The 12,718-nt window shown below is 33.2% G+C and overlaps 1 protein-coding gene across 2 annotated transcripts in view; it reads left to right on the forward strand.

The window, feature by feature from the left end:
- Positions 1 to 6,508: 6,508 nt before the first annotated feature.
- LOC134696875 (uncharacterized) overlaps positions 6,509 to 12,718 on the forward strand; it is a 48,839-nt gene continuing 42,629 nt past the window's right edge. The window contains exon 1 of one of the 2 annotated variants that reach the window (XM_063558850.1): positions 6,509 to 6,725. In XM_063558850.1, the coding sequence (XP_063414920.1) occupies positions 6,709 to 6,725 (17 nt within the window). In that variant the 5' untranslated portion in view covers positions 6,509 to 6,708. The other variant, XM_063558856.1, reaches the window with a different exon arrangement.

Consider the following 12,718-nt stretch of genomic DNA (forward strand, 5'->3'; position numbering starts at 1 on the left):
GATGGGGAGGTATGTTGTTTAAAGCATAATTGATTGTCTCTTTTGAATAATTTCATAACTTGTCATAATGAAGCCTCACCATTTGCGCTATCAACATAATCAGGAAACATTTTAATCATTCTGTTTCACTAGAAAAAACGTTAAGTTGGAATGATAATAAAAAAAATTGAAGAATTGTGCAAATACTTTTAAACTTAAAGCATAAAAGAATAAAGGAATGTAAATAAAAGTTAAACTATGCAGCAGTGTGCAGTAGTTTGCACTATAGAAGACATGCAGCTATGCAAATAAAAGTGAAAGTGTGCACTATAGAATTTAAAATATACAATTTGTTGGTAAAATGCTAATTAGTAGGATATTTGGAATTATGTAGAATGTGCACATGAATGGTTTAAAGAACTTACGCAACTTGCAAAACAGCGCAACTTATTGTGAAACTGTACACTGAAATAAAACTTACACAAAAATGCCTTAAAGGTACAAACAACCGGTAAACACGCAGAATTGTACATATGAGGTTACTAACTAAATAAACGTGATTTTCTAGAATAGTGATGAAGAGTTGAAAAAATTTGAAATTTGTCGAAGTATACAAACAATTGAAAACAAGGCACAGAACTAGTTAATAAATTTATGTACACCTATATTATATATATATATATAATATGAAATATGCAGAGTTGTGTTAATACAGTGTTTATAACTATAGAAACTTGCAACTTATAATTGCACATGCTCGGTTCATCCGATATATGTCAATTGGGGCATGACAGTTCTACAATTATATTTATATATTCATATATTTATACCTGTATAAGTGATTTTTACTGGAGAAACTTTTGTATTAAGACTGACTCGGAAGGATTAAGGAATAAGTCAGCAAGAAGAAGTTCCAATAGGAATACATGCATACTGTCTGTGTGACTGTCCATCAATAGTTACAAATGTGATGTCAATCAAAGATCCACCATCTGATTTCTCTGGTTCATGAGACTGTTTGATTGAATCAGATACACGTTTAACAAAGTAGGATTTCACCCTTCCTGAAACAAAGTTTGTGCAATGACACTGGTCTTATTTAAAGAAACGGTGAGAGGGCAAATGTTTGAATACTACTGCACGAGTTCAGGAATTGTTTTTTTTCTTATAAGAAAAAGAAAATAAATAAAATGACAATAATACATAAATAACATCAGACTACTAGGAGTTAACTGACATGCCAGCTCATTTAAACTGATTGAAAGATTATGTCTTCATCATATGAATATCAGGTACAATCCCTCCCGTTAGGGGTTTAGTATCATACTATCATAAAATATATGAGAAGAACATAACCCGTGTCATGCCAACAACTGTTTTTTTTAGAAATAAATGTGTTTAGTTCCGATGCAAAGACCCTATCAGTGAATCAATGTTAAAGCCAAAATATGCAATCTTTAATGACCTGACAACAGTATCGTAACTATATCCCCTTTTAATAAGTCTATTTAAAGGTTTTGTTAGTTTCTGAGGAGAATACTAACATTTTTGTGCTTTATAAAGAATATTTCCATAAAATTTTGGATGTGAAAAACGTATAAGATGTCTGCATGTTGAGTTATATTTACGAATTATTTCCTTATACCGGTGATAAAATTTAGTAAATGTTTTGACCAGTTTGTGATATCGAAAACCCTGGTGTAATAATTTTTCAGTAATACATAAATTTCTCTCGCTAAAATCTAATACGTTGTTACATACACGAGCGAATCGTACAAGTTGAGAAATATAAACACCATAAGATGGTGACAAGGGAACGTCACCATCTAAAAATGGATAATTAACAATAGGAAATGAAAAATCATCTCTTTTATCATAATTTTTTGTATTAAGCTTCCCGTTTATGATATAGATATCAAGATCGAGGAAAGGGCAGTGGTCATTGTTATCATTAGCTTTATTTAAAGTAAGTTCTACAGGATAAATTTCTTTAGTATGCATACTGAAGTCGTCATTATTGAGAGCCAACATATCATCCAAATATCTAAAAGTATTGTTAAATTTTTGTATCAAATGTTGTTTTGATGGGTCTTTGCTAAATTTAGTCATAAATTGTAACTCATAACAATACAAAAACAGGTCCGCAATAAGTGGTGCACAGTTAGTCCCCATTGGAATTCCAATAACTTGACGATATACGGAATCTCCAAAGCGAACAAAAATGTTATCAAGTAAAAATTCAAGCGCATAAATAGTATCAAAGCATGTCCAATTGACATAGTTCTTTTGTTTATTGCTACTAAAAAATGATCTAAAAGAGTTTAAATGCCCAGTTAATTAGGGATGTGAATTTTGTCTTAATAAGAATATGAGGCAAAGTGGTATATAGGGTAGAAAAATCAAAACTTTGAACAGATTCAAAATCACCAATATATGCATGCAATTTATCAAGTACTTCCAACGAGTTTTTGACACTCCAAAAGTAATTAATTCCACTATTTTCAAAGGCCTTATTTGAACAATTTATTATCAGGTTTTTTATTGTACCAAGTGTACTAGTAAGTAAAACAGACAATTTAGTAGTTGAACAATGGCTAGAAGATGAAATAAATCTATTTTGTAAGGTTTTTTGTGCAGCTTCGGAAGCCAGTACATAGTTGGGACTTTCATTGTGTTTGGTTCTGCTTGTAAAGAAGTAAATAAAAGTTTATGTTTGTTACAGATGTCGTTTTCTGAAAATGAAGTCAGTTGGAATGTTGGTCAATTCGTGATTTCCTTTTGCAGAACCTCTATATAAAACTTACGTCAAACAATAATGATATTATTAGCAGCTTTATCAGCCGGGACAAAAACAAATTCCTTGGCTAGTTCTGTTAGTTTATTTTTGATACGCGAAATAGGGTTTTTATAGTTTTTGTTAAGAGTAAAATGTTCTTTAAAATGTTGTATTCGAATATCAAATATCTTCATTACAGAATTAAAAAAAGAGTCCAAAGATTTTTTGTCAGCTTTTTCCCGTTTTACCCATTTCAAACAGTAGGCATGGAGTGAGTCGTTGATGATATTACGACACTCATTCCAGTTAATAGTTGACGGGGACGATATTTAGGTCCTTTACTGAGGAATGATTTTAACTCTCGGTCGCGAACGATGTTAAGGTCTCCTGTTATAACATGGGAAATTGGGTCATAGGTGTATTCTGAATTACTGCAATTACACGACATAGGTGTATTTTCAGTGATATTTACATCTTTACACAATTGGCTATAATTAAACACATATTTTCGGTTAGATTTCTTGTAAATATAACAAATGAGAGGGAGTTCCGTATTATCAAAATATCCAGGAATTTGGTTTTTAACAGAATGGTCGTTAAAAATACCGGCAACACATATGTTGTTATACAATGATAGCTCATGCTTGCTGTTTTGATACGCTTATCATATGTAACAACTAGTATTTCAATCAAAGTATGATTGTATGTTAACGAAATTTATCAAAGAAATTGTGTGAAATCCTGTAAAGTGTTGAGACTTATAAATCTGACAAATATTTACCAGAGTGTTTTAATTAGAAATTTCATATTCATCTGAAAAGACGTTATCATACCATTTGTCATCCACTCACTAATAGTTGATTAAAAGACATAAAATATATTGGTTTATTACAATAAACTACCGGTAAACGAAACAGAAATCCGAAAGTTCATTACAAATACCTGTAAAAGTCCAATAAATTCTTCACTGGAATAAATATCTTTATCTTTTTGATAGAGGCGTATACGTAATGAAAAAAACATCAGTACTCATAATATATTTTTATTCTGTTAGTGTGGAAACTAATACAGCAAATAACGTAGGAGAAATGGAGACAATCAAACGAATTATTTGCAATAAACTTGAGGAATGAAATATGTAGCAGATTTAACCGTTATCTCATCAGAAAGGGCTGTACCTTGCTTCATTAATGTGGTTATTAAAGAGATTGAGTATTATTTCTTGATAATTTCTCCTTCCATAAATACTCCTTTATAACGGAATCAATCATGATATTTCTCACACCATCTGGTGATTTATTTACTAATGATAACATGCAGCTCATCTTCGGAATTTGTTGAAACTTCACGCATGTAAACAATTCATTATATTTGAATACATTGTTTAATGGGTGTTCATTTGTACAGACCGGTTGTATTTAAGTGAAACATGCCCTACGCGTAAAATGATGCTTTACATTATCATTCTTATCATTTTCTTGCCACTAGTATGCAATAAACAAAGCTTCCGAAGACACTCATAGGGCCGTCATAATTAAAACATGTTGCTTATTATTCATAAAGGTTATTTTAACCATGTTAAATCACTTGAGTGGTTATCTTGCCTAATGAATAGATAAAAGCTTCTCCTTAGGTTTACATTATTTATATTTTCTGAAGTATTGGTACCCTATGAATTTCATTTTGCTATTACAGTTAAACATGGTGTATTGGTATCATATGGCCTTTACGATACAACTTCCACTATAGGTAGTGCATGAAGATAACTTTTGTCAATATTCATGACACTGAGGTAAATGTCACGTGACGGACACGTTAATTCCATATACCAAATACAGTTGACATATTGCTAATAGAATCTACAAGAAACAGACCAAAGTAATTAAAATTTAACGTTGACAAATGAATCATGAAAATGATTTCAAGGTCAGATGAACACTGCTAGACAGACATAAACGTCTTACAACCATTCCATACACTAATATGTCTTTTTTAGATAAATTGACCATTTACTTATAATATCGGAATATTGCAGTTCAACCAAAAATCTTAACGCCGAACAAAGAATCATGTGAATAAAGGTAAAAGTCAATAGAACCCTAGTTGCATGGAGGACATGCATGTACACATTATTATAATTCAAAATATACGAATTATAGTTGACATTTTTCTTTAATATCCTCCAAACGGACCAAACTATGAAAGATACACTTCTTTAAGCCATGGCATTGTCAGTTTACTTTTCGATCTATGAGTTTGAATGTCCTTCTGGACCAGTGGTATCTTGCACCCCTCTTTTAAACATTGACCAACGAACCATGAACAAAGGCCACGATACGATTAGTCCTGCCACACAGACATGAACACCTAGCAATAATTCCATATACAAAATACGGTTGAACTATTTCTTATAGTTTCGGTGAAATGGACTTGACCGCAGTAATGTTGATCAAGATAACACGACACTACAGTAATTCAATACTAATGAAGTTGTCAAATTAATCATAATAAGTTAGAAATTTAAGTGATAAAAATCTCTACAGTTGATTGTTCCACCACTTTTTTATATCATGCAGTCGCTAAAACGCGAAAATTAAGTACGTAAATGAAATGGACATAATGATGCCACACGGAAAATTCCCAAAATTCCCGTTTTTCATTATGGAGCACATATGAAAAGATGCTCCAGATCAACACGGCGTAAGGGAGTACCATTAATTTTGTTTCACCGAAGCTACGCTATTGAAAGCCATGCAGTGGTCCTTTTTATACTAAATATCATCAATGTACAGAGCAGCTTTCCGTTTCCACAAATTGCGCTTACTTTGATTGAAATATATAAAAACTAAAAGACAAAAGCATATATATTGAAATAACATGCAGATTAATATCGGAAAACACAAAACCATGATTGCATTAAAAAGTTAAAAAGTTGAGGTTTAAATTAGAAGGATAAGTTTTCATTTTGTTTCCTCCATTAAGTATATACCATGATATTTACATAACATAACGAAATAAAAAGGCCGACAAAACTGACCCATGTTATAAGCACGGATATGGGTTATATGATATGCAACGATCATTTGGCTTTTAAAAATTTAGGTGAACCTAGATATCTTGCATTTATAATGAATAATGCATGCAGCTTAGAATAACATGGATCATACTATACTGCATAGGGAATTATAGACCAGTGGACAAATCATAAAAAGTTTAAATGTTGGTAGTTTGCTGTCGATTTGTCTGTTACCTTTACCTCTTTTGACAATTCTAGAATAGTACTGTGAAGATACTGACCAGTGTGTTACATAACATCAAGTTCTCCAGGTATGTTTCAGAAGGGTTCCACTATTAAAAGTGACCTTTATAAACCAATCATTCTTAACGCCTACATAGCTACAGTGTTCTGTTTGTTGTAGTGCTTTATTACGAGTAATTCTATGGTATTAAAATTCTTAATTAAAGTAAATCATATGAAGTGGTTTTCTACGAAAAACTGAATATTCTAAATGACAGGTGTATTGATTTTTTATATGATTGAGAGATACAGGTGTATTCCCATTGTATCCTCTTCGTCCTACTTAGGCGTTGTGTTTTCTTACAATTATCTAATGAACTTCCATACTCCCTAATTCACTGGAATTTCTTAATAACTGGTTTATATTGTAAGTAAGACTATTTGACGAGTGCCATCCATAACTTATATATCTCTCCTGGCATTCTGACAATTTCTCAGGATCCGCATCTTTGGCGAATTAAAACCAATGTAATTATTTGATGTTACTAGGATATCGCAGAGCACGGCTCGTTTGCTTTCTGTATTTGCTCACTGCTAAACATTTATTTGCTGGAAATGATTTATATTCGTTTAAAGGAATTAATTGAATCTATTTCATAAAGATATATCAGTGGAATTAGAATGTGATTGCTATACTGAACAACAATGAGAAGACATGACCACACAGAAAAGGTAAGTCAAATCAGCTGACTGCTATACTGAACGACAATGAGAAGACATGACCACACAGAAAAGGTAAGTCAAATCAGCTGACTTTGAAGGAGAAAGGTAATTTAAGGTGAACATGTACCCAATGTTTGGTTTTGTAATCAATTTCAGTTACCGTTAAATTTGTTGTAATTAATTACAAAGACCACACATGTTCCGGATTTTTGTGTTTATCTTTTACATGGCATTGTGATTCAGTTCAATTAATGAATGAATTGAATATCTGCTATCTGTACATCAATGCTGTATGTTATTGTTAGAGCGACTTAAAATAGAAGCAATGAACCTCAGACTCTGAAGGTCAGATAGTTTATTGTTTGCTATTTTTACTTCAGGCACGTGGCGTGCGCACTGGAAGGCGATACGTTTATAAGTCCAACTAGAAAATACGTGTTCTTAGAACTCACATCCTAATTACACTTCTTTTAACTACTTTAAAGGTCTTGTATATTTTTGGAATAAACTGGAACGATACCATTGCTATTGTTGTTTCCCCCGCGGGAATCATTTGTCAGATGACATACACCACTGTTAGTTAAGCTTTCCAATTTATATTTTATAGTGTGTCTTTCCAAGGATTTGTATGGTGCCACTATACAAATCCTTGGTCTTTCTATGTTGTGATGTTATACTATTGTTTCAGAAAAGGGAGAAGGTTTGGTACCATTAAAACGTTTAATCCCGCGGAGATTGTTTGCACATGTTCTAAGTCAGGTATTTCATGTTAAGTGGTTGTCAACTGTTTATGTGGTTCATAAGTTTTACTCGCGCGTTTCTCGTTTTTATATTGAACAGAATGTTGGTTTTCCCGTTTGAATGGTTTTACACTAGTAATTGTTGGGGCCCTTTATAGCTTCATGTTCGTTGTGAGCGAAGGCTCCGTGTTGAAGGCCGAACCTTGACCTATCATGGTTTACTTTAAAAAAAATTGTTACTTGAATGGAGAGTTGTCTCATTGGCACTCATACCACATCTTCGTGTATCTACTTAAAACCAAACACAAAGACAGCGTAACAAACTAGTTAAAAAACACAATAATAAACAGGTCTTAGAAACAAACACTCAGACACCGTAACAAACTAGTTAAAAAACACAATAATAAACAGGTCTTAGAAACAAACACTCAGACAACGTAACAAACTACAAAATACATCAGTAATAAACAGGTATTATTTGCTGCTCGGTGTGAGCCAAGACTCCGTGTGAAAGACCGTACTTTAGCCTATAACGGTTTACTTTTACAAATTGTGACTTGGATGGAGAGTTGTTTTATTGGCACGCATAACACATCTTCTTATATCTACTTAGAAACAAACAAACATACAGCATTACAAATTGCAAATAACAAAAATAATAAAAATAACGACAGACTCTAGAAACAACCGCACACAGCACAACAAATTAAAATAAAAGCAATAACGAACAAGCCAAACTTTTTTTCAGTTGTATGTCGGGGGATTTTGTAACTGGTTGTCCTGTTTGAGTTTTGCTCGTTGTTTAAAGCGGTACGATGACTTGTAAACTTCCATGATATTTGTCAATCATACTACATTTTCTTATTTTTTAAACATAAATCACAAGGACTGAAAGCAACCAACAACCAACAGTACTAACTTATATAATAGATGAACATGCAGAAATCATAACATACTACATTGAACAAGCATCAATTACTATCTGACATTATATACAAGCTTTTCAGTGTTTGAGCTTTTGATTTTTTCCATTTGATTGGGATTTTCCGTTTTGAATTTTCATCGGATTTCAGTATTTTTGTGATTTTAATTATTTCTCTTACACATCTTTCCAAACAGCAAACAATTACTACAAGGCATTCGAAACAATATCGCAGACTTGATTATAAACTACATCAATCGCAAGTACTATCAGTCTTAAGAAACAAGTTCTGGACAGTATTACAAATTACAAGCAGCAATTACAATACTACCAGGCCTTAGCAACAAGATCTCAGGTATCATAGTAAACAGCTATTCCAAACAGGTTGTGGAATATAAACAAAATGATAATCAACCCCAACGATGCCTGAAAAAAGAGGCACAACAAAAGTATTACAAACTGACTGTGGAATGGGCTTTGTTCATTGTCGAAAGCCGTACAGTGACCTATAAATTGTTAATTTCTATGTCAGGTTGGTCTCTTGTGAAGAGTTGGCAATCATTCCACATCTTCTTGTTTATATTGACTTAGAAATAATAACACACACAACAAATCGAACAACACCAAACATGACGAACGACTACAACCAACATGATTTAGAAAAAAACACAACGATAAAAAAAAACGAACGAAAAAAGACAGTATGACGAAAAAATAAAGACACAGACAACAAAACAAACAACAACATTCAACATGACATAGAAAGAAATACACAGACAACAACGTATACAAACAACATTACGTAGAAATAAACACACATTTAACATAAACATGACTGATACATAAAATCATAAAAGGCACCACAGACTGTAATCATCAACAGTTACCTAAGGGGACGACGAATAAACATACAACACACTCGACAACACATAGACAACAAAATGTATGTAACATCCAGGACCGACCAATTATTCTGGAAAAGAAACACAAATATTCCTTCGCGAACTGCATCAGCAAACAATTACCAATGCATTGAAAAGAACGAAACAACAAACTGCAACAACCAACAATAACTAACATTTATGGGAAAGAAACACAATGCATACGCCACAACAACTTGCTAAAACCATCAAGAACCAGCATCGATTCAATAGGAAGGTTATTCAAGGAAATATAGATCTGAAAAATGTCTATAATTAGGAGAAGAAATATTTCTTTTGTGCGCAGGAGGCTACCTTTCATCCATCAAATGGTTGTTACATGTTTTCTTTAACGGGCAAATCGTTTGAAAGATCCCCTTCACAAGAAAACCCATATATCGCACCATCGCACGTGGCTGCGTATTAATACATCCCGCGTCCGTCTGTTTTATTTCCGGATAAGAAAACTCCAGTTGACTATAATTCTATTCCACAATCAACACTTTCACCTAAATTGTTGACTTTTTATTCTTTGTGACTGATGAAGAGTTGTCTCACTGGCACTAATACCACATCTTATTATTCATACTTTTGGTATGATGAGACAGAAATGCACTACAATACAACAAAGTCGAACAACCAAATATAACAAAATAGTCTGAGCATGAAATACACATAGATCATGATCAACCGATTACTGAGACATGGATATAAAGAAAGAAAAAAAAGTTAAATAACCAACTATAGCCAAAATAACTGATAAATGAACACAAACTAAAGTAATCACACATTACCAAAATGTCTGAGAAATAAACACAAAAACCCTCACATAAAGCTACATATTAAAGATTTTATTGATTGGTTGTTGTTTCTCAACGTTCAATGGCAGATAGTACATGTATGTTCAGGAAGAGAACAAATCAATAACTAATGCTTAAAGTAAGATCTGCAAGGTAGATGTCGACGGGGTTAATATGCAGGTACTTTGGACTGCATCCGGAAGTTGGTGGTATGTTAAACAAGCGCATGATATTAGATTGCCCTGGATTGTCACCTACGGATCTATCTGCAGAGCTTTTTGACATGCACTATTGGTCCAAGGACACAGTTATCGTCCTTTGGTCCCTAGTGTAAACAGTGTATAACTTGCATGTTTTATTTAATACACTTTCCCAATTTATTTATTTATATTAAATGCATGAAATATTAAGTAGGGGAATGTAATTACATGTCAAAAAAATTTGGGTGCTGAAACTTTATGTTAAGTAGTGAATTGGTCCAGTTCTTAAAGGTCAAATTTTATCACGTCTGAAGCTGTCAAACTGAATTTTACACCCCCTTAACACAGAATTGTCAATATTTTGAGTTAGAGCTGGGAGAAGTTTCTATAATTTTGATATTATTTGTCTCACTGGTAGTACACTACACTGTAAAAATATTTTTGAGAAAGAGCAGGTGCGATTTTTTTAATTTGAATTTATTGTCTAAAAGAAATGCACTACGAAATAACTGTGTTCTCGGGCCTGTTTCTATTCGTGGACTCTGATTGAAGGTGGCCATTCCGACAGAATGTGGTTGCGTATTTAAGTGTCCAGTATAGCCAAACAGACACCCTTAGTGTTTAACAAGAGTTTTACTACTGTCCTACAAATATAAGGGAAGTAAATCTGAAATCCTGGATAATAATAATTGATTAACAGATAATATCCAGGACTTCAATAATTATGCTTTTTTTTCACGGTGTACTTCTACAGGGTTGTGAAAATAATTTAGTTATTAGTTTTTCAACCCAGTAAATCGAATAAAGAAGTGTGAATCGAATCTAATCAATTTCTATGAACAAGGAGCGAGATGTGTTATTTAATTAGGTTCTATAAATAAAGATTTCTATAATTCACACATTATGAATTGTAGTTATGGTCTTTCTTTCACTTTTGTAGTTCGATAAAAGTATTTCTATGGTTGATAGTAGAATGTTTTCGTTACCAGGGTCATCAGTCGAATATGCTTTCAGTCTTGGTTGTATAGTTTATTCAACACTTCCATTTTATCAATGGCGGATGGAATTCGCATTTATCGTTTCCTGAAAATCGGTTATTCCATGTTGACTTTTCAAAAATTGACAATATTAACAGTAATGATGACAGTGTAGGACACAGCCGGCCGCCTGGTCGCCAAATGCGACCGAAACCTTGATTGGGCGATTAGAAACTGTAAAAAGATAGATAGTTACTGACCCAAAAATAAATCATTGGGCGAGTGCATTATTATTCTCAAAATCGTAAATACTCCTAAAAAAACCACACCCCAACTTCGGAACAATCATTTTCGGATATCCTCTGGTCACATCGTTGAAACGTACAAGTTGAGGAGGTGTTCCATAATTGGAAGGATATACCTTTATCAGAAGAATATGTGCAATACAATTTTAACATGGCGGTTGACAAACACGTCGTGCGTGATATTGCTTGTTTAGTGGGTCAAATAAGGCTTTACTGGCAATGGTGATCGCAAAACAAATTGTGTTTTTTAAAAGATAACGACAGTCATTGACAGCAAAATCTCGTCTGACCCACTAAACCAAACAAGGACAAGGGAATTATGAAAATAACTCCAAACACGGATACAAATACACCTTATCGCTATTTGTCCGCCATTACTGGATATCACACAAGTTCCCGTAATTTTTTTACGTCATAAAAGAAAAGGAAAAGAGATTGTTGTATGACGTCAAAAGTTCAAGCGGGACAGATTATCGGGTCAAGCGGGAATAGCGATAAGGTGTATGAGAAGCTGTCAAAATAGTTTTCACGGAACCCCCAAGGACAGAAACAAGTGATTAGAAAATATTACGTTTATAAAATGTCTTTTGATTTTGTTTTGCACTGACATTTTGTACTGAAATACAAACTTTTGAAATGACTGACCGGATAGAATATCGCGGAAATTCTCAGTACTAATTTTGATATATCAATTCACAGAAAACTGTACATGTTTAATTTTAAACACAACAACAAAATCTTCAGTGATGAGCACTACATCATTATGCAACCGAAACCGGTAATGGAATTCACTTCTCGCTACTCTCATGGAAAGAGAGGTCACCTTTTCCTCTTCAAAACCCTATATTGATCTATATTATAGGCACTGGACAGTGAGGTTTCATGTTTTTTTTTCGTTTTTTATGACTCAACACGGAAAAAATTGAGTAAAATAATTGGGCTACCAATTGGCATTTTGGGCCTGTGAAGTAATTTTCTTACTGGCCCCCAAAAAATGTCCTACACTGTGATGACACTGCATAATGAAACAAATAAGACGACGAGGCACGATTTTCAAAAGGGGTACCAATAAAAACAAAATTTGGTCATGGCACACCCTTATAGATAACGATCAATCCTATACTGTGTAGTAAGCTAA

This window comes from Mytilus trossulus, chromosome 1, assembly GCF_036588685.1.
Source record: "Mytilus trossulus isolate FHL-02 chromosome 1, PNRI_Mtr1.1.1.hap1, whole genome shotgun sequence".
In the NCBI taxonomy this organism is placed as follows: domain Eukaryota; kingdom Metazoa; phylum Mollusca; class Bivalvia; order Mytilida; family Mytilidae; genus Mytilus; species Mytilus trossulus.